This window comes from Nansenia antarctica (genome assembly GCF_963989245.1).
Source record: "Nansenia antarctica genome assembly, chromosome: 20".
NCBI lineage: Eukaryota > Metazoa > Chordata > Actinopteri > Argentiniformes > Microstomatidae > Nansenia > Nansenia antarctica.
The window spans coordinates 10,062,637-10,089,573 of record NC_137693.1 but is presented as its reverse complement, the minus strand read 5'-3'; the positions used below and the strand labels follow the sequence as shown (position 1 = coordinate 10,089,573).

At 44.5% G+C, this 26,937-nt stretch overlaps 3 protein-coding genes across 4 annotated transcripts; all 3 read right to left on the bottom strand.

Moving 5' to 3' along the window:
- Positions 1-273: 273 nt before the first annotated feature.
- Positions 274-4,652, bottom strand: txndc15 (thioredoxin domain containing 15). The gene is made up of 5 exons (XM_080549606.1): positions 4,502-4,652; positions 3,517-3,959; positions 2,257-2,420; positions 1,876-2,006; positions 274-901 (listed from the first exon to the last, which is right to left on the bottom strand). Exons 1-5 carry the CDS (start codon positions 4,596-4,598, stop codon positions 705-707), a joined length of 1,032 nt encoding a protein of 343 aa, XP_080405732.1. The 5' UTR covers positions 4,599-4,652; the 3' UTR covers positions 274-704.
- A 3,333-nt stretch (positions 4,653-7,985) lies between these two features.
- Positions 7,986-9,823, bottom strand: cUnh5orf24 (chromosome Un C5orf24 homolog; the record flags this gene model as incomplete). Its single annotated transcript, XM_080550183.1, has 2 exons — positions 9,571-9,823; positions 7,986-8,636 (listed from the first exon to the last, which is right to left on the bottom strand). The coding sequence occupies exons 1-2, from the start codon at positions 9,607-9,609 to the stop codon at positions 7,986-7,988; spliced, it is 690 nt and encodes a 229-aa protein (XP_080406309.1). The 5' UTR covers positions 9,610-9,823.
- A 508-nt stretch (positions 9,824-10,331) lies between these two features.
- On the bottom strand, positions 10,332-26,554 carry ddx46 (DEAD (Asp-Glu-Ala-Asp) box polypeptide 46). 2 transcript variants are annotated; one of them, XM_080549627.1, is made up of 23 exons: positions 26,442-26,554; positions 25,690-25,875; positions 25,432-25,539; positions 24,913-25,000; positions 24,328-24,496; positions 22,983-23,302; positions 22,206-22,316; positions 21,410-21,575; positions 20,730-20,850; positions 20,128-20,303; positions 19,463-19,584; positions 18,552-18,630; positions 16,765-16,847; positions 16,201-16,365; positions 15,278-15,440; positions 14,435-14,628; positions 13,824-13,961; positions 13,276-13,425; positions 12,582-12,803; positions 12,147-12,365; positions 11,768-11,912; positions 11,076-11,149; positions 10,332-10,844 (listed from the first exon to the last, which is right to left on the bottom strand). In XM_080549627.1, exons 1-23 carry the CDS (start codon positions 26,474-26,476, stop codon positions 10,797-10,799), a joined length of 3,282 nt encoding a protein of 1,093 aa, XP_080405753.1. In that variant the 5' UTR covers positions 26,477-26,554; the 3' UTR covers positions 10,332-10,796. The 2 variants fall into 2 exon arrangements, with proteins under 2 accessions (XP_080405753.1, XP_080405754.1); XM_080549628.1 differs by having other exon boundaries at positions 25,690-25,866; positions 26,442-26,533.
- Between the last annotated feature and the right edge of the window lie 383 nt (positions 26,555-26,937).

The window sequence follows — 26,937 nt, the reverse complement described above, 5'->3', positions numbered from 1 at the left end:
AGAAGACATACATTGATGACCCATCTCTTCAGGCTACATCTTGTCACACCCTGTCCCTCCTAAAGACCTCTTCATCCCCACTACCCCCCTCTGCAGTTTATCTGCTGTAAATAAATTAATAAAAAGTTATTCTAGCATTGTAACTGCCAATGGCTCCGGGTCATAGCATAGATTACTTTTTCTTAGGATGACTGATGATTCACTTACTTAGATAAATGTATTTGTTTGTAAGTCAATTTGATAAAGGTGTCTGCTAAATGGCAAAAATGTAAATGTATTCCACACTTTAATTTTATTTACTCACCATGAAAACAGATCGCAACACCATCAAAACAAAAGCAAATAAACAAAAGCTCATTTTGAGACGACACATTTTCATTCGACAAATAATTATGTACATTCAAATTCACAGCAGTTATTTTACAGACATGGCGGCACTCAACACCAACCGTACGAGCTGAGAGAGGGTGTGTGTGTGTGTGTGTCTGTATGCGTGTGTGTGTGTTTGTGTGTGTGTGTGTGTGTGTGTGTGTGTGTGTGTGTAATGACACAAATGGTATTTCCTTCTCAATGTTCTTGCGGGTGTCCAACATCAGATCCATATCATATAAATCCTTTAGCCCCCCCCTCCACCACCGCCCCCCCCCCCCCCTCCCTCAACACAGACACATAGAGGTTTGACCCGTCAGTCTCTGTATGGTGACTCAGTCCTGGTGTTCGTGCTCTTGTCCCGGGATGAGCCACCGGATGCTGTCTGTTCGCAGGATGGCGTAGATGGTGAACCCAGAGATGAACAGGATGGAGAACACCAGCAGCCAATCGATGCTCTTCACCGGAACACTGGGGAGGGGTCCGGAAAGGTCGTCCTCTGTGACGTTCTGATCCGGGCTGGCTTCGAAACCTGGGGAGGCGGAGGTGAAAGGTCAGTCCAAACCTGTCCAGGCTCTGACCCCTTGTGTGACCCCAAGTGTTGATGTGTGTCAGTGGAGCTGAAGCTTGAGTACAGACTGATCAGTTATACTTGTCTCAACCATTGGAGATGAGGGGATGAGAATAATACACTGATCGGCCTCCAAGCGTTATTACGATAGGATGAATTAAACTAATGGTGTAATGGTGCGATTCTGAACAACGCTAGTGGAAACACATACAGTGCCAGTATTAAGATCCCTTCACTTTTCCCCCATTTTGTTGTGTTATAGACTCAATTTAAAATGCATTAAATTAAATTTGACAATACCCTAGAATGACAAAGCGAAAAACATGTTTACACGTATTTATATATGGTAAAATGCAAAAATGTCATCAACAAATCACTCAATAAGTTGAATTGAGTCCATCTTAAGGACTAATATGCAAGGATAATAGTTCATGTAATTTTAGAATTAATATCTTTGTCTATAGGGTCTCTGATTTGCATAGGAATCAATAACACACTGAGTAGATTAGGATGGCAAATTGTATATATTTATTTAATCCATTTTAAATTGAGTCTGTAACACAACAAAATGTGGAAAAGGTAAAAGGCCCTGTACCTGGCACTGAGAAGGTAAAAGACACTGTACCTGGCACTGAGAAGGTAAAAGGCACTGTACCTGGCACTGAAAAGGTAAAAGACACTGTACCTGGCACTGAGAAGGTAAAAGACACTGTACCTGGCACTGAGAAGGTAAAAGGCACTGTACCTGGCACTGAGAAGGTAAAAGGCCCTGTACCTGGCACTGAAAAGGTAAAAGACACTGTACCTGGCACTGAGAAGATAAAAGACACTGTACCTGGCAGTGAAAAGGTAAAAGGCCCTGTACCTGTCTGGTTGGCTATGAAGGAGGTCAGACTGTACCTGTCTGGTTGGCTATGAAGGAGGTCAGACTGTACCTGTCTGGTTGGCTATGAAGGAGGTCAGCGTCTCCAAGGTTCTGTCTGTCTGGTTGAACCGGGCCATCGGCTTCACGCCCTGGAACAGGAGGATGTTCGGCACGGCTACGGTCCCAAACCTCGTGGAGAGACTGGAGAGAGAGATGACCAGAGAGGGGGAAAGAGGATGAGAGAGAGATTCACACACCAATGGCGGCAAGCTACCATGCAAGGCACCAGGCACCGCTCATTGGGAACAATTTGGGGTTCAGTGTCCTGCCCAAGGACACCGCGACACGTGACCAGCCGGGGATCGAACTGCCGAACCGCCAACCTCCTGAGCCACAGCCGCCCACAAGAAAAGGACACCTCCCTCCCTCACTCAGGTGTTTGGTGGAGTACCTGCTGTGCTGGGAGGCGTCGAGGGCCAGGAAGTGCATCCCAGGGAAGACCCGAGGCAGGGCGTTGAAGTGAGGGGCCAGGCTGGCAGAGAACTGGCACCAGGTGGTGAAGAACAGCACCAGGGAACACTCGGTCCCGTTGGCGTTCAGGAACTCCATCAGATCCTGTAGGAGACAAAGCACATGGAACGCAGACAGTTGACAAACTATCTAAAATAAATAAATAAATACGATAAATAATTTAAAAATGTGTAGCGGGTTAAGCGTCGACCACGTAATCGCAGGGTTCCCGGTTCGATTATGGCCGCGGACCTGTATGTCCTGCATGTCATCCCTCCTCTCTCTCTCTCACCCATCCTTCCTTCCTTCTAAATCTCTACTGTATCTGTCAATAAAACTAAAAATACGAGTGGGACTGTCCCACTCAGGATTAAAAAAAATAAAAAATAAAAAACATATACCGGTAATGATAAAATAATACGTATAATATTTCTTTTTTTAATGTAAATTGTTTACCTAATTACAACGTGAGAAAGTATCAATGTCAGACAGTATCCATGGCGACACAATAATGTTTTGACAGACTGTCTTTAGTCTATCTGTCTATGGTGTTTACCAGCAGTGAGACCTGCTATTACCTGCTATCATGAATCCCAAATTGACATTGAACCCCTACGCCCTACCTCCTACCTCCTACCTCCTAGGCCCTACCTCCTACCTCCTAGGCCCTACCTCCTCGTCACTCCTGGAGATCTGAGAGGATTGGATGAGTGTGAGCAATATGGGGAAAATCCTAGTTTGTATCGTATTCAGTAAAACATTCACATTAAAATGTTTGGCACATTTAGCTGACGCCTTTATCCAAACAAGCATGCATGTGTCTAAGTAAGTGAATCATCTATCCATGGGCCATTATTATGAGCAAGGCAGTTACCGTGCTATTACACGTATGTAAGTAAAGGGTGGGACTGGGCACATAAGATCTGAAAGCTGAAATCTGAAATATTGGGACTACATGACTCATAAATCACAAGTGAACCAGGAACACATTTATTCCATTTGGTTGTTTATCATCATTTATAGATTGATACAATTATTTTGTATTATTATTATTATTATTATTATTATTATTATTATTATTTATAGTAGAGAAACTATACAGGGGGGTAGTGGGAAGGAGGAGATCTTTAGGAGGGACAGTTTTAAGATGTAGCCTGAAGAGATGGGTCTTCAATCTAAGGTCTAGACATGTGATTATTACCTGGGAGGCATTGAGGACCTGCACAGTGAAGTTGTCCATCCCTGTGATGTTTCTCTTATCACAGTTGACCTTGTAAGTCTTTGTCACCTCGGTGGCGTTCTGGTCCTCCGTTGCCATGGCGTGGACCACTTCCAGAATGACGGGCTCTGAGGGCCCGTCTGAGATGCCTCCCTCCTCTGAGGACCCCTCACACTGCGACGGGTCATCGCAGGGCGGCGAGGGCGGGAACCCCACCTGCTCTTTTACATTCTTGGGGATTAGTGACTCGATCCCTGACGGGTTCACAGGGAGTTCCGTTCCCATCAGTGCGTCTGCGATCTCCGCTGTCTTGTACTGCCTCTTGGGCTGAGACTCCAAGTCCTCCATCCCTACGAATTTGGGACTGTTCTCAAAGTCCGGGACAAAGTCCTCAGAGAACTTGAATTCTGGCATCTCATCATTCTCTGCGGATAACAACAGTGCATCAGTTATCAGACGTTATAGCCTAGAACATGTTGGGGGAAATATATGATCTTATTGGTTAAAACTGCGTTCCAAGCGACCTTCCTTCTGATCAACAATGGTCATCTGATTCTAATATTCTGAACATTGTCAACTATACAGCATACATCACTACAGGTATAGATAGTCCTGAAACATGACTAAATGAATCCATCAATTCAGTATACACATGACTAAAGGAATCCCTATAGAGATTATTTAGCTAAGTAACTTCATGGCTAAGACACCTATGTTGAACTGTCATTGCTTGTCAAACAGAAAGCCATTGTTGATACAAACTGCAAGGACGTAAACCTGTAACTAGAAGCTGAACCACTGTTGATTTTCTTCACTTAATGTTATTTGACGTAATACTGGTTTCCTTTACATGAGATACAATAACAATATCTTAGCTACTACTTGGTTGACTTGATTAGCTGAAAATGTCATCAAAATAGTTTGCTAGCTAGCCACGATAACTCGCTATATCAGTCTCTCTTATTACCTTGAGCTGTCACTGAGAATGTCCCTATGTCAGAAATATCCCATATACAATACCATACAAGACATGTCAATTGGAGTATACTTGATAACCACGCCATAATATAGATATTTAATATAAATTGTCTTAGCTACGCAAGTCCTCTAATCACTCATCATGTTGATAGGAACCAAGTAACTCGGGTCGCATCGTTGTCGAGAGAATTACAACGCGTACCACCAGTGAGATTCAACTTCCGGTGGAATTTGGAACTTCCTTTTCCCCCTTGCTGGGTTGCTGGCTGCATTCGAAACCAATAAGGTTTTATAATGTTACTCACTGTTGCAGTAATGTCAAGAACCCAGCCATTTGACTACTATTACATGACTAAATTATATCAATATTTATCATTTATCATATAGCTTATGCTTCTTCCTACTCCTTTTCGGAAAAAAATTAAAAATGTATTTTTAACTATTTTCTTTTTGATTTTGTCTTTGCTATTTTAATTTTTTCACATGTTCGAAATAAAGCTTTCATATCTTTCATTCTATGGGTCATATAAGGGAGTGCTAGGCTGGTCAATTAACTTGAAAAATAAATCCAAAGCAGTTGTTATCATAGAGTCTGCAAAGTCTTCCACATCTATAATCATTAAATGAGACATACCAGTCAAGGTATTTATTTCAAGTTTATGACACAACTTTTCAACACTCAACAACCATGCAAGAGTAGTAAAACAAGAGAATATACAAATTCATATATCATTATATTGATTACAACATGGTATATATAACTGGGATTCACATTTCCATATAAACAATGACTTGAAGTTCTGAGAAAAGAGAATGTCATTTGTAATAGTTTGTTAGAGAAAAAAATGCAACTGTAGTCCAACATGTAGGTCTGGCTAGTAGAGCTGAGTGAGACTGTGAAAAGAGAAAGAAAGACAACCCCTTGAAAACAGTTGAGCGTGACAAAGAATTATTGTGCAACAATACTCAGTTTCAATGGGTTTGAGGGTAAAGTAGACACTAAATGAAGTATAGCCACTCTAAAATCACTGCTGTCAAGTAGTCATGAGTCATTTTGCTTGTGATAGTCCACAAAATCTCAGTGCAACTTTTAATGAGTAAGTGTTTCAAAGTGAGTTAGTGTTCCTCTCCTCTCTTTCAGATAAAGGATTATCTGGGAGCAATCAAGTCTATGAGTGTGTAATATGAACATATGAATAACAAAATAATTTCCACAAAACACCAAATATAAATGTTTAACAATCATTTCGTGAAGAAACCATTTTGTGAACGTTTCTTACTTAGCATTGTTGTTACAATGTCAAACAAGCACCAAACCAAGCCATAACAGTAAAGGGAAGGTCTATAATGTTAACATATTAAGATTACTGTATATTACAATAAACAGCGAGTGAAATACAGTATGAAATTGCTACAGATAGGCACTACATAAAAGGCATTAGAATGTACTGCAATGTGAAATATAGAGAGAGGAGCTCTTGGCTTTTTAAAAATTAGTTTTACTAGTTTACATTACTCCTATTGTTTTATAAGTGCTCAATAAATTTCCAATATAATTTCAGTTATTTGGAAAGCTCTAAGCTTTTACATATGCAGGACACATCCTGTATACAATTGTAGATGCAACACACTTGTATTGTCTGTATTTACAGAGATCACTGACCAACAATTGTATTATTAATACCTGTGTAAAGATAGAGGTAAATAAGTGCTTTTTCCTATAAAAGCTACAGAAAGTTACGCAATAGAGTACTCGTTTGATATTCACTCAACTGATCTGGGTTATTAATATGGACTATTCTAGCATGCAAGCACTTGAATAGCTTAGAGGCTGAAAACATCCGATTCTTTGGTTAAGGATTAAGATAAAGGAGAGAGTGACGTGAACAGAGAATGCCTCAGTTTTTCATTAAACACATTTTTTTTAAAGTCCAAATGCAATTAATCTCTTCAATGGAATAACCTTTAAGTGTTGGGGAGGTATTATATAAGAGGAAACCTTAAGTGTTACACATATATCCAAATAATAGACGTGAGAATATTTGTATGAAAAGTATCAAAAATTATGAAGGAAGTTCTAACGTAAACACAAAACAGATTATTGCACTCAAAACAGACAACACCATTTCAGTGATTCTTAATCCTATTCTCAAACGACAGATTTTTTATGCCTTGTGACATATAGAAGGAGGAAATGCTTACGATATTTACAAACTAACCATTCACATTATAAACCAAGAAAAACGATGGATTCATCATGACATTCCAAGTTATCATATAGTATGGGTTCCCCTCAGAAATAATATTTTTAAAAGACGCAGAAAGCAAGTCGGCTACCCAATAGTCATTGTTTCAACTGCATTGACGTGCACTACGTAATATAGCTGTAGTCGATTCTAATGGAAATCTAATTTCACAGGTAAACTCTCAGCAACAATAGAGCCAAATACAATATACATGCTGATTGTCTGTTTACTGTATCTCAAATCATAATGCAAATGATAATTCCAATAGCATGAATGTTATGTTATTTGGTTTAGTACGGAGTCTCTTCCTCTCTTCCTAGGAGAATAGGGTTGGGGCTGGTGTAGTGTATTTGGAGTACTAGACCAACAGTCCCAACACAAGGGCCTTTAAAACCCACGGTGAGACCCAAACAGGTCCTGTTAGTTAAGCACTGTGTGTGATGTGCATCATGAGAGTGATGTGATCGATGCCAAACTGACAAATCATTTCTGTAACATAATAATAATAATAATAATAATAATAATAATAATAATAATAATTACCTCCCGGGCTGCAATCAAACCCAATGCATTCTGAGACACACACATAGCACCTGTAGGACATGTTGATATGAAGACGTGTAGAAAGACAAGTCTGTCTCTGTCTGTACATATCATTTTGCTACTAAGTCAAAACTCTTTCCACCTGCAGTGATTTGCATTTGATTTGATTTGAACCATTTGCCAAACTATATACTATTAACATATTCAAATCGACGTGTGTGCTGTGGACTCCACCACATATCAGATAGTGATGGGCTTGATTGTTTTTTTTCCATTAACATCAGCATGCAACTGATACTGGAGTTAATAGAGACAAAGACACGTCACACAAGACTGGAGTCCTTTTCTTAGCGATGGATTTTGGCCCCCGTTGTCCCGGGAAGGGTGATGGGTTAGCTTCTCTCTGTCTATCTCTCTATATCTCATGTGTTTCTGATTGGACAGTGGCAGGCAGGCAGGCAGGCAGGCAGGCAGAGAGGACACACATGCCACTAACAGTACATCTGTATCTCCTCGTGCATGCTGGGTAAACGTCACACGTACGCACACACACCCTCCCTCTTACTCAACAGCACTTAGGACATGCACCCTCCACCGTACCCCTCCGTCGAACCCCTCCACTCCTCCTCCTCCTCCATCCAAAAAAAGCGACATGAGAAAAAAGGTAAATAAAGCAGGAGAACTTTACTCGCTGGTCTCTTTGTCTTTGCACGAGGGTTCGCATAGGCCTCCTTTGTGCTGCGTCAGGTTGTAGGGGAAGGCGGCCGCGCTGCAGGTGCCGTAGCCCAGTTTGTTGAGGCGAGAGAGGGTCTTGATGCTGCCCGGAGGCCTGCCGGGGCTGACCTTGTAGCCGGCCGCCTTGGTGGTCCCGAGCGGCCGACCGGGACTGGTCTTAAACCCGGCGGCCTTGGTGGTGCCCAGCGGGCGGCCCGTGCTGGTCCTGTACCCGGCTGACTTGGTGGTCCCGGACGGCCGCCCCCGTCTGCCCGACCTCCCCGGGTTCTTCTTCTTCTTCTGGTCCTCGGGTTTCTCACTGTTCTTGACGCCCACCACCTGGGGGTGGGCGAGGGGGTGGGGGTGGGGCTCGCCCCCCAGCCCGTCCGGCCTATGGCAGGACATGGGTTTGTGGGGGTTCTGGTTCTGGGAGGGCAGCTGCGGGGCCAGGGGGGCTAGGGTCATCTGGAGGGAGGGGGGCGGGGGAGGGGGGTAGAACTTGTTGGACTGGGCGGCGCAGAGGTCGAAGTGGCTGGTGGGGTGGCGGTCATCTTCAGCCAGGCAGGACGGCCTGCCAGTCATACAGTAGTCGTTGTTGGCTACCTGGCGCATCATCTTCTGCTGTTGTTACGGAAACAAGATAGATAACAGATGTTGATGTCGTTGGGGGTGTATGAAAAACATACCCAGATTACATTGCTAACATTTAACCTACAGCAGTGGTTTTCAACCCCGTCCTCGGGGACCACCAGCCGTTACACATATTTGATCTGTTCCACCACCAGCACACACCCGAATCAACTAATCAAGTGCAAAGCAATTATGATTTGTACTTGATTAGTTGAATCAGGTGTGCTGGTGGTGGAACAGATCAAATATGTGGAATGGCTGATGGTCCCAGAGGAGAGGGTTAAAAACCACTGACCTACAGGCTCATGGAGATACAATCAACTTATTGCAATAGGCCTTTTTTTTTTAAAGCATAAAAACAGCCTAGATACAAGAATAACATTACACTACACATTACACTAAAAGCCCATTGAGTAGGCTATGGTTCTGTCTGCTGATGCAAATGAGAGATCTGGTATAACAAAGTCTATTACAAAACATGGTTAAGTGCACTGCACACAGGATGTATGATGTAATGCTAAAAAATAAAAGACAATCATCTATAGGCCTACTGTGTTGCAAACATAGGCATATTGTCACACATCTCTCAACACATGGTGTATATATGAGCGGCATATTGATAGTGTGCGGTGGTGCAGTTCAATGTACTGTAGCAGCCTATTGTATTTGTGTCCTTATATATCTTACATGTTAAATAACTTAAAACATACAGATTTTCAGCGCAGAGATAGGCTACCAAACCCTACATATATACACATCTGCATCCCTCTTCTTCTAGATGTACAGACCAGACGTAGCCTACATTAATCAGTTGTTTGTTTGTTCAATGTTGCAGACATCTGAAAACAAAAGCACTCTTTGTTTCGGCCACAAATCACCACGCGAACAGAGAAAAAGCATATAAGGTGAGCTAGTGTCTACTTACGAATTCGACCGCGTCAAACCGGGCGCAGGGCCTGATCATTTCACGAAACCAATGCAATTACTGTACCTCGATTGTTTGCTTGATCATGGAAATGCAAAGGGTTAAATATAAAAATGACAGATCTTCCATTACATCCTTCAGATCAAAAGCCGATCCATTTTTCCCGGGTGGATAATAAACGATCGACTTCTAATACGTCTACAAATAAACACTTTATATCACCGAAGGGCGCAGGGAAGCTCCGTGTTGAAGAGCTCTGGTACCGGGGAGCTTTAGATGAGAAACGCAGCCATTCCCATTAAAAATTAATAAGCCTGGAGAGCAGACTGAGCATGCGCAGTGTCCCGAAAGGGAATTGCAGGAACAACGAAACAACTCCTGACATTGCTGCTGTACATGGCATTGCTTGCTGATCGTTTTTATTACGCGAGTTTTGCATTATCTGCCCGTTTACATCATTCACACAGCATACATCCCTCTGCAATCATTAATAATACAATTAGAAACTTTTCAAACTTCAACCAATCAATTGTCCTGTAGGTTGGACTTCGATGCATTCACATGAGCGCGTCATGTGTTTATTATGGACAGTGTATTCTATGAAGCCAAAGCCTAATTTCCACATGGTTCGAATTATTAAATGTATATTGTATTCTTAACATCGCACACAATGTCAATAGAGCATAAAACAAAGACGTTTCCAGTAAGCATAACATCCAAAGAACACCAGAGACAGCCTTTTATCAACACATTGTTTTATTTATGGGGAGCAGAAGTAAAAACATGTTAAATCATTCAAGGGGTTCTTCCTACAAACAATGTGTGATTGCATCCTTGTGCAGATGACTGAAAGAGACCACAGATATTTTACACAGAAACAATACAGAATACGGCGCATATACCAGATGTTTAAAAAGACAAATTAGCTCATGTTTGTACCTTGATAGTAAAGAACCCATTGTAGAATATAAATCAAAAGTATTTGATGGTGAGTGGTGACCTGAATAGAAATCAACATCTGCCAACGTAAACCCAATTGAAGTACAGGGGGGAAACTTTCTCAAAAATACCAAAACGTGAAAAAGGAACCTCGGAAAGGAAGGATGGTCGCTACTGTGAGATGTCCACGGTTGTCTTAACATTTAAAAAAATATACTAAAACATTCTTAAACAAACGATGACCAGTTCCAAAGAGGAAGGGATGTCTCCGGGCCCGACGTCAGCCTCTACAGCACCTTGTATCTGCCTTTGCTGGTCGGCTGGTATGAGTTTTGCTGAAGAGAGAGAAAATAAAACGGAGAGAAACTAGAGTCAATTTTCATTTTATGAAGTAAGTTTATGGAAGTACAATTAGTACGTTTAGATAACCACAGAAACACAACAGTGATCCGAGAGCTCTTCAATTTAATGTTGTTATTCTAAAAGAAGATGTCAAAGCACACAGTAGGAGATAGAAAAGAGGTAGAAGAAAGGAGAGTAAAGAAAGAAAGAGAGAGAGAACTTACTAGTCTAATGAGCTCTTCCTTGATGAGCCTGGTGATCTCAGCCTTGGCCTTGGTCACAGCCAGCTCATTGGCGCCTTAACAGACAAGCACATTTTTGAAACATTAGATATTACAGGAAGCGCAATGTCAATGTTTGTGAAGACTTGAATGCTACTACTGATCAAAAAGATTAGAACAAAGGTTAATCAATAACACTCAACATCAGTATTCTCATTTCCATTACAGTTTTGGCATTCAGCAGACGCCTTTATCCAAAGAAACTTACGTAGACTAATGAATTTGTGGTAAGTAAGTGAATCGTCTATTCATCAGTCATCATGAGAAATAGTAATCTATGCCAAAACCAGGGGCCATTGGCAGCTACAATGCTAGTAGGAGGAAGATTTATTATTATTATTATTACTTTAAATGTATCTATAGTAGATAAATTGTAGAAGGGGGGGTAGTGTGGATGAGGAGGTCTTTAGGAGGGACAGTTAAGATGCAGCCTGAAGAGAAATGGGGTCTTCAATCTACGGCGGAAATTCTTGTGAACACTTTGTGGTTATTGTCACTAGGAGATACGAAGGTACTATAGGTAGTGACTATAGGTACTACGAGCTGCCAAGCAATGCTGTGGGTTAGATTCCTGCTGGGCCCATATATACTTAAGATGTATATACAAATATATGTATTATTATTATATGACTTACTCTCAATAGCCAGGTAGATCTTGCGTTCTCCCTCTTTGGGTTCTTTCCCAGGAGGGAAGTAGGTTCCTCTGATGGTGATGGCCGCCTCGGAGTACTCCCCGATCCTCTGCAGGGCTTCCTTAGACGTCACCTTCCACCTGGCAGTCTGGTAGTACACAACAACAAACACTACTTAACAACAAACACTACTTAACTGTGAACTCGGTGGCAATTAAAGTAACTTAAGTAACTTCAGAAGTAAATTAGTCACGCTGGCAGAGACTCAAGGGCTCTGCTAATAAACTGTACTGATGCGTTGTTCTGAGACCCAGGGGGGGGGGGGGGGGGGACAGACCAGGGGTCTGGGGACAGACCAGGGGCCTGGGGAGGGGGGACGGACCTGAGGGAAGTCGTTGATCTCCAGCTCCTCCTCGTATCTCTTGACGGTCTCGGCCTGCTCGGCGGCTTGCCGCTCCTCCTCCAGCTTCTCCACGGGGATGTAGTTCAGCTTGGCGTTGATCTTCTCCGCCAGCTGCTCCGCGATGGTCTTGGCCGACACCGAGGGCGCCATGATGGTGCCGCCGCGCAGGATGGCGTTGGTGGCCTGTTGCATCACATCCTGTCAGCCGGGAGAGAGAGAGAGAGAGAGAGAGAGAGAGATGGGGGAGGTTTTGAGGACGAGGATTAAGGGTTAAGTAGAGGACAGTGGAGGGTGAGGAAGACTAACACACCACCACAAAACCGCACATGCACACCACCCACACACACACGTATATATATCACGCACTCGCACTCACGCACACACGCACACACGCACACAGCTGTGTGGACCTACCTGAGCCTCTGCCCCCAGGTTCTTCTGGGCGTTGATCCTGAGTGCCAGCCTCTTGGCCATCTCCAGCTTCTGGATGTTTCCGGCAGAGTGGGCCATCCCCCCGCCCATCCCCCCGCCAGCAGCAGAGGCCGAGCCCCCGGACTGACCCCCGCCCCCGCCCGGAGCGGACAGATCCTTCACCCGCTTCTTAGAGTTGAACATGCTCTCGATCTGCTCATCGATCTGGAGGGAACAGAACAGGAGGAGCGGAAGTGTGATTTCAGGGTTCTTCTTCCCCCAAAGAACGAGCACGCCAAGAGTGGTGCTGAGACCAGGTGACAGTGTTGTGTGTGTGTGTCGCTGTTAAGTGTAACTGTTATGTCCGTGTTTGCATTTACATCGTTGCCGTTTAGCAGACGTCTTTGTCCAAAGCGACTGACAACAAAAACATTTGACTAGGAAGTAAGTGAATCTATCCACCAGTCCTAGCAGGAAAAAGTATGCTCAAAATCTATGCTCAGGCCAGGGGCCATTGGCAGTCGTCGTGCTAGAAGAAGGAAGGTTTATTTATTTTATTTGTGTTGTAAAAACAAAACAAAAAAACAGTATTGGAACAGTATGTGTGTTCATACGTTGGTGTTTTGGAACAGTATGTGTGTTCATACGTTGGTGTTTTGGAGCAGTATGTGTGTTCATATGTTTTGCGTGTCCTCACATCCAGAGCTCCGTCCTCGTCGTCAGAGTCCTGCAGGCCCAGGGCCGCCTTCTGCAGCTTCTTCCTCTCGTTGGCCATGGCGTGCTCCGTCTCGTCAAACTTGAAGCCCTTCCCTGAGAACCCGCTGCTGCTCTTGATGACCTTACCCTCCTAGGGGGGGGGGGAGGGGGGAGAACACATACAAAACCAGGCGTGTCACAGAACATTCTGTGGTTCCGCTCCGCGCCGGCAGCCGAGAGCGGTGAGTGAGAGAGAGACGGCTCTCAGCACGGGAACGAGTCCGATCATGTTGCAAAAACAACAAGACAACACAAGAGCGTTTAAAAACTTCCACATCTGAAAAAATGACACCCCCTTAGGAATACCCCCACCCCGCGCCCCCTCGCCCCTCCCCCCCTCTTTTGATCTTTTCAAATTCCAGAATGTTTCCGCTCTGATATAAATATACAATCGACTGTGAGGTTCCAGCGCTCTCTGATGTACTACGGACGGCTGTGTGTGTGTGTGCGTGTGCGTGTGTGTGTGTGTGTGTGGTGGTGGTTTCTTACGGATTTCTGCTGGTCTTTGAAGGAGGCCCAGAGGAGCTCCAGCTCCTTGGGCACAGCCGTGCCAGACAGCTCCAGGGCTTTGAGGATGTCCCCCGCGTAGCGCGCCTGCTCGTCTGTGATAAACGTATAGGCGAAACCCTGGGAAACGCAACAGACGCACAGAGAGGGGTTTTCAAAGGAAAAATCAGAAAACAAACAAAAAAAGTTTTTTGGGAAAGAGTAGAAAGAACAAACATCTCTACGGTGGCATTATTATTGTAGGCGGTTCGTTTATGGGATGGGATGAAACGTACACACCAGGGGAGGCCGGTGGAGGTAGAAATCGGAGGACGGGCTCATTGTAAACGCATAGAACATAGTGTTTGATACCGTTCCTCATCCCATTCATAACAATGAATTTCGACCACCCCCCCCCTCCCACCCCGATAGGCACATAGGATGGGTAACCTCGCCTGAGATCAAAAGACTTGTGTTCCGTATCCTCGAACTTGGCTTTATCACACAGTGGACTAAGTAACACAGCCGTGAACCACAGCAGGAGAGACCCTGGTTGGAAACCCCCCCTGGTTCCCCAGTCAGTCAAGCGGGTCGGCCGGACCCAGACGCCTCACCTTGTTCCCGGCCCTGCCCGTGCGGCCGGCCCGGTGGACGTAGTCCTCGTAGTGGTTGGGACAGTTGTAGTTGATCACCAGGATCAGCTGCTTGATGTCCAGCCCGCGGGCCGCCACCGACGTGGCCACCAGCAGACGACACGTCCCGTTCTTGAAGTCGCTGATGACGCTGTCCCTGTCGTACTGGTCGATGCCTGGAGGAGGAGACACTGTTAATGTCCCTGTCAATGTCCCCGTCCCTGTCTACAGCAGAAGACAAAGTAGCTCATGCCTATGGGTATAGCTAATGGGAATCCTTCCAATAAATAAACAAATAAACACTGTTAATGTCCCCGTCTCTGTCGTACTGGTCGATGCCTAGAGGAGAAGACACTGTTAATGTCCCTGTCTTCAGAAGACCAGCCCATAGAGGTGTCTTTAAGACTAGGTTTAACCTGTGTCCAGTAGACCAGCCCATAGAGGTGTCACCTAGGACTAGGTTTAACCTGTGTCCAGTAGACCAGCCCATAGAGGTGTCACCTAGGACTAGGTTTAATCTGTGACCAGTAGCCTAGGCCATATAGGTGTCACCTAGGACTAGGTTTAATCTGTGTCCAGTAGACCAGCCCATAGAGGTGTCTTTAAGACTAGGTTTAACCTGTGTCCAGTAGACCAGCCCATAGAGGTGTCACCTAGGACTAGGTTTAACCTGTGTCCAGTAGACCAGCCCATAGAGGTGTCTTTAAGACTAGGTTTAATCTGTGTCTAGTAGACCAGCCCATAGAGGTGTCACCTAGGACTAGGTTTAACCTGTGTCCAGTAGACCAGCCCATAGAGGTGTCCCTAGGTCCTGTTAGTCCCTACCTCCGTGCAGGGACATGCAGGGGTAGGAGGCCTTCATCAGGTCTTTGAGCAGGGCGTCGGCGTGCTCCTGTTTGTCCACGAAGATGAGTACCGAGCCCTTCTCCTGGTAGTGGCCCAGGATCTCCAACAGCTTCAGGAACTTTTTGTCCTCCGCAATCACCAGCTAGACGCAGACAGGAGCACACAGGAGGTTAATGACAAGTTTGACTTTTAATACAGTAAAAGTAATTAGATGGTGACACTAATCATTTAGGGACGGTAAAGTAATTGAGGTAACTGAGGATACGATACGCGGCCGAGGAAAAACTAAAAAGTCAGTGAGATGAGTCAGTTTAATAATCTTAAAATGAGTTAAAAGGACTTATTTGAAGCAGTTCTAGCCTTTATTCTTTTCACTGCTGTGAACGAAATTCCCAGCTACGGGACGAAAAAGATTCTGTTTTGGATTTAATTGATTCTTAATAGATTGAGTAGAACTTATAAAGCACAAAGAGCTTAAATCAATTGACTTCAAAGAGGCCTTTTATTAAGCAAAGTCACATGAGTGCAAAAAATAGCAGAGATGCAAGCATTATATATATAGCTGTTTCCTGCCTGATGAAGTCACTATTCTTGCTTGACCAATCATAATCTTTCTGCACCACAGTTCTTGACCCAAGGCCTTCCTCCAGGGCCAGATTCCCAAGCATACAGAAAGACCTCAATTCTCAGTATTAAATGATATAAAACTACTACAATTCTCTGTATTAAACGATATAAAACTACTACAATTCTCAGTATTAAACGATATAAAACTACTACAATTCTCAGTATTAAACGATATAAAACTACTACAATTCTCTGAACGGAATAAAAAAATAAATAAAAGAAAGTTAATAAAAAAGTTAATAAACACAACTAATAAAAGGTAACAGGTCATTTACCACGTGCTGCTCCACGTCGCAGCAGACCACGCTGCGCCCGCCGACCTGCACCTCTATGGGCTTGGACAGGATCCTGCGGGCCAGCGCCTCCATCGCCCGCGGGAACGTGGCCGAGAACATCACCGTCTGCCGATCCGGGCGCACGTTGTCCATGATACGCATCACCTGGAGGGGTCAAAGTTCAAACCGGCTTCAGTGGTCAGGAGTTGACATTACTATGATATTTTTGGGGGCACATTTTTTTGAGGGAGTGAGGGAGAGAGAGAGAGAGAGAGAGAGGGAGAGAGAGGGAGAGAGGGAGAGAGAGAGAGAGAGGGAGGGAGGGAGGGAGAGAGAGAGACGGGGGGCTTCTGAGAGAGAGTGACCTCTGAGAGAGATGTCCTTTACATTTGAATGACACATTTTTTTTGAGCCCAGAGGGCAACACGAACGTACCAGACAACACTTCCATCCGATGTCGTCCTTTAATACCTTTTTGTTTTCACTCGTTCATAGTGCAAAGATGTTCACTAAAAAGTGGACATCGCTGAACTCCGCTAACGTGCTCTAGCGAGGAGAGCTCACCTGTGGCTCGAAGCCCATGTCGAACATTCTGTCCGCCTCGTCCACCACCACGTACGTGACTCTGCGCAGGTTGGTGACACGGCCTACACACCCAGGAAGAGCCACACGGGACAAAACTGTTTATTATATGATTGTTATTATTCTCTTTATATATCTCAAGAGAAGCAGGCTGTCTCACACACAACCTACCTACTAGGACACCTACTAGTACACTCATCTCAACAGACTTATCCAGTCGATAATCCCTTTCCTAAAATACTGTACTCATTAAAAGTATACACAACAACAACAGACATTTAAACCGATTCTGTTTAGGTCTACTGCTAAAAGTGGCCTTCAGGGTTATGGTGTTTCTTTTGAATTATTCTCTTGTCTTGCGTACCATCTTAGAGGCACGAGGAACCTGTAAAAACACATCCACAAGATACAATAAAAGAGATGGGGCCACATCAACCCTTATCTGACCACCGCCTGTTCACCTACAGAGAAAACATATTAGAGATTACTTCGCATGTGTGGAAGGCTGGAATAACCTAAGACTAGAACCATGACATCACTTTATCTTTTTTAAATTATCTATAACCGTTAACTGACAATTAACATACATACAGCGCAAAAACTGTCACAGATAGATAACATTGCGACATTAAGGCATTCCCAATTAAACTGACAGTGATTTTTTTTAGCATGCACTCACATGTTATTGAGGTAAATACACGAGTGAGCTGTTTTGTTTTTTCTCCTCAAGGCTAAAAGCAAAACTGAACATCAACAATAGGGTTGGGTGGAAACGGACTTACGCCTCGGCACACCGGGACCTTGAGGCAGTTGTTCACCTACCTGTCGCAGCCATAATCCTCGTGGGAACACTTCAAACCCTTGTCTTGTGGATAAGATTCCCCCGGTGGTCAAATAATGTTGACACAGTTTAGTAAAGTTTAGGAACTGGCTGGACTCACACACACAGCAACATTCCATGCAAGGCAGGACAATCACCTACAGCTCACTATCCATCTGCAGTGTCTGTTTTTCAAACTGTTTACGCTGCAACTGCCATACGCTTCAACTGTCAACTGCCAGAACTTTATGGCCAATCTTGCTGAGCCAACTTGTCGTAAGAGGACCAAAATGGAAATTGTGTTCCTCTTAAGTCCTACTGTACTTTCCTATATGATTTTATTCATGTAAATGTTTTGTATTACGTCTGTTTTTTTTTTTTTTTAAAAGGCAGATAATCTAAACTGTTAGATGTCTAGGAGAGGGCCCCGGTTTGCATGTGCTAAAATGAGTAAAACTGGGGCAACGTCGGCCATCTTTACCTTAATATTACTAACAGACGCAATGAGAAACAATCCACTGGGAGCTTTGAATATCAGACTGTTTACAGTTATAGTTGAATAATTCCAGTCCCCAAAACCATTGTTAAGATCAAGCTACAATTTGCTCTACTATGAGTGATTCAGCACTATTTACTGAATCAAACTGGGGACCCGAGTCTGTCCAGACAGACCACTAACTAGTCTCTAAACCAGTAAGACCAGTGGTCCCAGACCAGTAAAGACAGTTGCTTCAGACCAGTGGGACCAGTTAATCTAATCCCCAGACCACTAGAGATGTCCTACGTCCACCGGCTTGTGTTACTGGGAGACGGTTGAGGACCATAGTTGGATATAAGTTTAAAAAACAGACCCTGCAGATGTCCCACTGATCAGACAAGGCTATCTCTCCACAGTAAACATGAAGGTAGGTGCAGGAGGTGGTACGGTGGTTGGTTGTGTGTCACTCACCACTGTTGGCTCCTAACATGTCAATCATCCTCCCCGGCGTGCAAACGATGATCTCCGCTCCCCTCTTCAGCTCAGCTATCTGAGGGAGGAACAACAGGACTCCTTTACGCGTCCTCTTTTAACACTAGAAAAGCTGTGAGTTAACAAAAATGTTATATCTTTGCACTCGATCAAATTTCAGGACCCTCCTTTCATGACTTTTCCTAGATATGTGCGTTGTACCACCCAGTATCCTTCCATTTTCAAAATCACATCAGGATAAGCTAATATAAAGCTAGTTTGACATTTTTTCTGTGTAGGAAGCAGGCTAATTTACAAGCGGCCAACTAGTGGTCGTTGTGTGTAAATAGCAGCTTAGCATTGCAAGGCGGCTCTTTTAGTAGGTAAAAAGGCACGGCTGTTCTAGTGTTAAATCTCTCTTCAAAAGACAAGAGCTTTTTTAACTTGGATTTAACTGTTTAGTTTATCTATATGTTTTAAGTGTTGTTGTGGAATGTTCTCTATTAGTCAGTTTTCAGTAGTTTGATTTTATTTCAATGACTTGCCTGATTCTCAATGACAGTTATTATTTGAATGTTGCTTTCTTTCGGCGTGGAGTTTGACGCTGATTATCATTTTTATGATCTGTTCTCTTGTATACCACTCTTCTCTGGTTTAGTAGCACTTTTGTAACGTTGTTTAGAAAAGCTCTATACAAATAAAAGTTGTATTATTATTACTATTATTCATCTGGGACAGTGGAATAAAATAGAACCATCCAACTTGACTGCTAGGCAACAATGGTTGCTAGGAGTTGGTTCTGGTGCTTGACTGTCCCCCAGGAGAAACAGGTGTGTGTGTGTGTGTGTGTGTGTGTGTGTGTGTGTGTGTGTGTGTGTGTGTGTGTGTGTGTGTGTGTGTATGTACTGTACCTGCTCACTGATCCCTGTGCCTCCGTACACACACACCACCCTCAGGTTCAGAGGCTTGGAGAACTTCTTGCACTCCTTGGTGATCTGCAGAGCCAGCTCTCTGGTGGGCGTCATGATCACAGCTGTGGGCCAGAGGAACATGGGACTGTCAGGACAGAGTCTTCGCTGCTGTTACATTGACATGTTTTGGCATTTAGCAAACGCCTTTATCCAAAGCGACTTATAACGAATACATTTTGTCTAAGCAAGTGAACTGCCTATTCATCAGTCATCATGAGAAATAGTCATCTAGGCCAAAACCGGGGGCCATTGGCTTTTCCAATGCTAAAATATGTATTTTTGTATTATTTAAAGTAGAAAACTGTACAGAGGGGCAGTGGGGATGAGGAAGTCTTTAGGAGAGACAGGTTCTATGGTGGAGGCTTAAGTGTTGTTACAGAGATAGAACAGCCTAGTGTTTTACCAAGCAGCTCTGCTCTTATCTGATCAGACCATTACACAACACGTTACAATCCTTTACAACACAGACCTTGGTTTCTCAATGTGACTCCCTGCTTAAATAAAGGTTAAATAAAATTAATAATCTGAGCACTCCAGTGTTCAATACAGGTGTTGACTGAAAGTCAGTTATAATCTGAACACTTCCTAGAACACTGGGCCCTTACCCAGGGGTCCCTCCGCCTCCTCCAGGGGTCTCTGGTCCAGGATGTGTCGGTACATGGGCAGGAGGAAGGCGATGGTCTTGCCGCTGCCCGTCTTGGCAATGCCAATGAGGTCTCTGCCTGACATGATGGCAGGGATGGCCTGGGTCTGGATGGGGGTGGGCTTCTCATAGAGGTGTCTGGAACCAGGGGAGAACAAGTCTTATAACAGGTGTCTATAACAGGTCTATAACAGGTCTATAACAGGTCTATAACAGGTCTATAACAGGTCTATAACAGGTCTATAACAGGTCTATAACAGGTGTTATACTACTGCTGTTTACAAATACTGCCTTTGCACATACCAGATCTTTGCACCATACACCATACTGTACATAAGCTACCTTAACTGTACATAGCTCATAATTGTATATACCTCTAAACTACCGTACTTGCCATACTACGTGTACCTACGACTATCATCGTCATGTTTTATACCACTATTTTCACTTTTGGTGAGATGCTAAACTGCATTTCTTTGTCTGGTACGTGTACTCTGCAATGACAATAAAGTTTAATCTAATCTGATCTAATCTGAACCTCCCCGTGTGAGGAGAAACACTGACCTCTTGAGGGCACTCAGGATCTTCATGGAGGTGCCACACTGCACCCAGGTCTTGATGGGCTTGGGACAGCCCTTCCCCTTGACCGAGATGCCCTCCAGCTCCAGCCTGTACACGTTCACCTCTGTGGAGAACCACAACCACCAACAGGACAGGGGTTAGACAACCAGACGACGTTTTTTTTTTTTAAAGTTAGTTTTTGTCCCACTCATATTTTTCCTTTTATTGACAGATACAGTAGAGATTTAGACAGGAAGGATGGGTGAGAGAGAGAGGAGGGATGACATGCAGGACATGAATCGAACCGGGAACCCTGCAATTACGTGGTCAACAACGCGCCCAGAATCGATCCGGGAACCCTGCGATTACGTGGTCAACGCTTAACCCACTACACCACCTAAGCGCCCCGACAACCAGCCATGTTGAAGACTCTCAAATGTGGTGTGTGTGTGTGTGTGTGTGTGTGTGTGTGTCGTCTGTGCTGATACAGAACGGAGCAGAACTAAAAGGTCTGTTGTAACAGCCTACGCTTACGCCAATCCTATGCTTTTAAATCTGTGTAGAGGAGAGGACAAGTGCACACTTCAGGGACGAGGATGGAGAGTCGCGAGACAAATAAAGTGTTATTAATATAGATTATTATTGTCCCTCCCCCGTCCCGTCGTCTAGTGTTGGTCACCCACCCTCAGGGGACATCTTGGCCAGCTCGGGCACCTCCACGTAGAAGTTCTTGCGGTAGGGCTCGTACTCGATCTTCTTGTGGTCCACTGGTTCCAGAACCTTCCTCTGCTTGGTCTGGTAGCCCGTCAGAGCCGTCTGCAGGTCCACCTCCTCCTCCTCTGAGGAGTACTGGGGAGACACGCACATATCATATTAGAGAGAGAGAGAGAGAGAGAGAGAGAGAGAGAGAGAGAGAGAGGGGGGGGGGTAGAGAGAGAAAGAGACAGAGAGCAGGGAGGGGGCTTCTGAGAGTGAGAGTGAGTGACCTCTGAGAGAAATGTCCTTTACATTTGAATGACATTCTCTGTTCCACTTCATTATAATATTAGTAAGCACTCTCTCAGAGAGAGAGAGAGGGGCTTCTGAGAGAGAGAGACCGACCTCTGAGAGAGATGTCCTTTACATTTGAGTGACATTCTAGTGTCCCACATCATTGGGAGAGGCCCCAGGGCCCAGTATTTCAAAATGTTTCGTCTAGATCAGAACAATAGTTTTTTTTTCGCTATCCAGGATCAGATCGAGCTGGCTGATTTCCCTCAATACTACTAAACATCTGCCAGATCGATCTGATCCTGGATAGCAAAAAAAAATAAAAAAAATAATCTGGATCATTCTGATTCTAGATTCAATAGCGGGTCCTGTAGTTGGGTGAACATCTATGAACCAACTGTTGGAGACTATCCTAACAACACCTGACCCCGTCATCTGATCTGCTCCATAACAAAACACTGTTCCACCGAAGGACAAACAACTCCTCACCTCCATGGCGTCCTGGTCGTTCTCCATCAGCTCTCCCTTCTTCTTGTGGGTGTGGATCCCTTTCTTTGTCTTCATCACCGTGACCACTTTGGATACGTGGACGCCTCCCTTCTGTGTAGTGTCGGAGAGGAAACGAGAGGTGAGGAGTCACACAAAATGGTCGCTGATTGTAAACTCATCTTTTCTGCCTGCCGCAATAAGACTGTACTGCAACTCCTCCTCTGGCTGGCTCGATCGGGGTGATCAGAGTCATGCTGGGGGAGGGTGAACCACACTGGTCTGTTCTTACTGTATATGTTACGGTACATGTGGGAATACGGTACATGTGGGAAAACTAGGGTTAGGGTTAGGTGCTACGTCGACTTGGTACATGCTGACATGTCTAATCCTAACCTTAACGTTTATGTAAACCAGCTCCTTCCCTTCTTGTTTTTTTTTTCTTTCCTAGCACCAGGGGAGCCACCCCTCCCAAATTTCGTTGTTTGGTACCTGTACTATAGCAATGACAATAAAGACCATTCATTCATTCATTCATTCATTCATTCATTCATAACCCTAACTCTAACCCTAACCTTAACCGTAGCACCCTAGCACCTAACCCTAACCCTAGTTTTCCCACATGAACCGTATTCCCACATGTACCGTAACATATATACTGTTCAGATGTCTTTTTTTCTTTTTTTTCTTCTATTATTCAATTGTCACTTTATTTTGTTGTTCGTGGTGTGAGCTGCTGTAGAGTACCCATCTGTTTAATTGGAATGCAGCCTGACTCACCTGATTCCCCTTCATGTTCCCGCCCATGTTGAACTTCTTCACCTCCTCCTTCACCTCCTCCATGTAGGCGTCTAGGGGATCCACCTCATCCTCTGCCGCCTCCTCCTCCATGGGAGTCTCTGCCTCTTCCTCCTTCTCCTCTTCCTCCTCTTTCTTCTCCTCCTTTATCTCCTTTTTTATCTCCTTTTTCTCCTCCTTCTCCTTCTTCTCCTTCTTCTCTTCCTTCCCCTCTCCATCACCCTCCTCCCCCTCCTTCCCTTCTTCTTCTTCTTCTTCATCATCATCATCATCCTCCACAGGCACATTGCCTTCATCGTCATCTGAAATGGAAGAGAATACCATTCAAAAATCTAAATCAAAGTCAAAAAAGACCATTGCTCATTCCATTCATTAAGGCCAGTCCACACAAATGTCTACGTCCAACAGCCTCCCCTGGGTTGTATGTGTGTGGATTTGTCTTTCAATGTCACAGCTGTCCCGATTCTCTTAACATTATCTTTTTTTCCTTATCTGCTTTCAGAATCAGAAACACTTTTATTACATCCAATGTACAGGTACACAAGAGTAACATTCTTAGGCGTAGGTTCTTCAACATTGAAGCAAGACACAAAATCAACAATAATAGAAATAAGTAAAGTAAGTAGAATAAAGGAATAAAGGAATAAAGTGATGGTAGTCATACTACAGTGGGACCAGTCGTACTGCAGTAGAAACAGTAGTGCAAAAATGCTCTACAGATTACAATATGATGAAATGCAATATCACACAATATGCAATATAATACAGATATGATACAGTACTGGTAGTCAAGTAGTAGTCAGGTGGTGTGCAGGTAGTCATATAATATATAATTATTTTTGTAGTGAGGATTTCCTTCCAAACCGCTGATCTAAAGCCTGAATTTTGCCATTTAGCAGACGCTTTTAATCCAAAGCGATTTACAATTACGAATTACAGGGACATTCCCCCCTGGAGTAACTGAGGGCTAAGTGCCTTACTCAAGGGCACACTAGTAGTGGTGTGGTTTCAGGCGGGATTTGAACTAACAACCTTCCGATCACAAGTCCAACTCACTATCCACTAGACCACCACTACCCCGCCACTACATGACACTTGTATGTTGGAAATGATGGAAGGGTTACTTCTTATCGTCAAAGAGTTATTCAAATCAGGGGAGGCTGACGATGGTAGAAATCGGAGGACAGGCTCATTGTAATCCATGGAATGTGTTTGGTACCACTCCTCATCCCACAGCACGCGTTACAATGAGCCTCCGCTTTCTACCTCCACCAGCCTCCCCTGAGTTGAGGTGGCGAGGGGGACAAGCGGGTCAAGTTCTCCTCACCGCTGTCGTCCTCCAGACTCCACTTCTTCCCCTGCTTCATCTCCTCCAGCTCCCTCTTCAGCTCCCCGATGTTCTCCATGGCCTTCTTCCTCTGCTCCTCTCTCCACTTCTCCACCCGCTCCTTCCTCTTCCTCATCTCCTCCTCCAGCTTGTTCTGGTCAAAGTCTTGCTATGGGGGGGCAGAGAAGAAGAAGAAAAACAGGCAAAACAATCATATGTTTTCTCTGGAATTACCTAAATCAATTAGTCTATCAAACGTATTTGTGTTTGTATGAATACAACACAAACAGTAGGAATGTTACGGTACATGTGGGAAATCGGTACATGTGGGGAAACTAGGGTTAGGGTTAGGTGCTAGGGTGCTACGGTTAGGGTTAGGGGTAGGGTTAGGTTTAGGGTTAGGGTTAGGGTTAGACATGCCAGCATGTACCATGTTGACGTAGCACCTAACCCTAACCCTAGTTTTCCCCACATGTACCGTATTCCCACATGTACCGTAACATGAACACTGAACCACAGACCTCCAGAAAGCAAGTGAAGGAAAAACCTCCCCAGAGAGGAGGGCACAGTGGCTATGACACTTACATCCTCAGGTTTCTCCTCTTCTTTCTCTTCTTTTATCTTTTTCTTCTCAGAGGAGGCATCCGGGTTGTCTTTGTCCTTGCTTTTAGACCTGGTAGCAGAGAGAGAGAGAGAGAGAGAGAGAGAGAGAGAGAGAGAGAGAGAGAGAGAGAGAGAGAGAGAGAGAGAATGAGAGAGAGAGAGAGAGAGAGAGAGAGGGAGGGAGGGAGAGGGGGAGAGAGATAGAGATAGAGAGAGAGAGACAGAGACAGAGACAGAGACAGAGACAGAGAGAGAGAGAGGGAGGGAGGGAGAGGGGGAGAGAGAGAGAGAGAGAGACAGAGACAGAGACAGAGAGAGAGAGAGAGAGACAGAGAGAGAGAGAGAGACAGAGAGAGAGACAGAGACAGAGACAGAGACAGACAGAGACAGAGACAGAGACAGAGAGACACAGAGAGAGAGAGTGTATGTGTCAGGGAGTTGGCTGATAGATAAAAGACAAAAAGAGATATTCCCAAAGGGAATTTATGAGTAACATCTCACTTTTCATCGGTTTTCCTGCTCTTGCCGGGGCTGGCGGACCGTGAACTGCGCCTTCTGCTCCTGCTCCTGGACCGCCTCCTCTCCCTCCGCTCCCGGCTCCTGGAGCGCCTAGAACACCGTCCAACACATCCGCACCGGGATGAGACCAGGGCACCAGGCTTCCACACACTCCACCAAATTCTCTGTCATTCTCATGTGGTCTCTCTTACACACACACACACACACACACACACACACACACACACACACACAACTCACCTAGGGCGCTTTCTGTCTCTGGATCGTGAGCGGCGGCGGTCTCTGCTCCGGGACCTCTCTCTCCCTCTGTTGCGGTTGTCTCGGGTCGCAGCCCGGTCGTCCTTGTTCTTGGAGCGTTTGTCCGGGGAGCGGCTCTTGGACCGGCTACCGGAGCGACCCCGGGACGCCGAGCGCTTTCTATAATGCCTGTCAACGTTAGTTTCCACAATCATCATCAACTGGTCAAGCTAAAAGCTTAAAGACTGAGTCGAAGCGCAAAGAAGAACTTTACATGCTGATTATTCGTGAGCTTAGAATGATAAGGTTCTATCTCCGTTTAGAATGATAAGGTTCTATCTCCGTTTAGAATGATAAGGTTCTATCTCCGTTTAGAATGATAAGGTTCCATCTCCGTTTAGGGTAGTTCAGAGATATTGAGCGTCAAAGTTTTTACATTCCATTATGTTTTGTGAGATGGAACCTTTGTATTTTTTGAATTACTAACTAAAAAATGTCAATAATTTAAAAATAACACCACACAGGCATTAATAAACACCTAATGGATCAGATTATGTAAAAAAAACTAAATTTTGACAAAAATGGAGATATAACCTTATAATTCTAACGTCACGAATAGGCAACACTGACTCTCATTCTGGCCTATGTGATCAACGTGAGCTCAGATCAGCTATGAGACCAGAGGAATATGTGCATTAGTTAGAGATCGGAGAGAGATAGCTCAGACTAAGATGGACTTGGACCATTGCACTTACCTGGACTCCCGGGACATGTTGACCTTTTTCACCATAGAGGCGAGGAAATGTGTCTATATTATAAAGCAAAACTTGTAGCGTTTGTTTTCGTGCGCGCTTGAAGGCTCTCCCAGTAATTAAATAACGTAATAGAAACGCGACACGGGTTGTGGGGACATTCTAAACTGGTCTGCCCTCTAGTGGTGGGAAGACTTCTTCTTCTTCTTCTTTTGGGTTTAACGGCAGCTTGCCTCCTGTAATGTTGCATTACCGCCATCTGGCGGAGTCAGTTAACTCCTACAGTGTCCGGTTTGTCAGATTTCAGTCCTGTTCTCTTAAGAAATCAGACTAGAGACACTTCTCTCCTTTTCACCACACTCCAGTAGGCCTATGCCTTTTAAACCTGTTGCTGTGATCTTTTCATTCCCTCCATCATGTCCTTTGTTTCTGAGGTATATTTCCTGCAGTTAACAAGTGCATGTTCTACTGTTTCTGTTACCTGACAATGTTCACACAG

Coding starts and splice junctions, on each gene's coding strand:
- txndc15 (XM_080549606.1), bottom strand. CDS start 4,598: ATGGCGTGGTTATCAAGTATACTCCAATTGACATGTCTTGTATGGTAT. Junction 3,960..4,501: donor ATTCTCAGTGACAGCTCAAG/GTAATAAGAGAG, acceptor TGTTATCCGCAG/AGAATGATGAGATGCCAGAA. Junction 2,421..3,516: donor AGGTCCTCAATGCCTCCCAG/GTAATAATCACA, acceptor TGTCTCCTACAG/GATCTGATGGAGTTCCTGAA.
- ddx46 (XM_080549627.1), bottom strand. CDS start 26,476: ATGGTGAAAAAGGTCAACATGTCCCGGGAGTCCAG. Junction 14,629..15,277: donor CTGCATGTCCCTGCACGGAG/GTAGGGACTAAC, acceptor CTCCTCCTCCAG/GCATCGACCAGTACGACAGG. Junction 11,913..12,146: donor AGATCAACGACTTCCCTCAG/GTCCGTCCCCCC, acceptor GTGTACTACCAG/ACTGCCAGGTGGAAGGTGAC.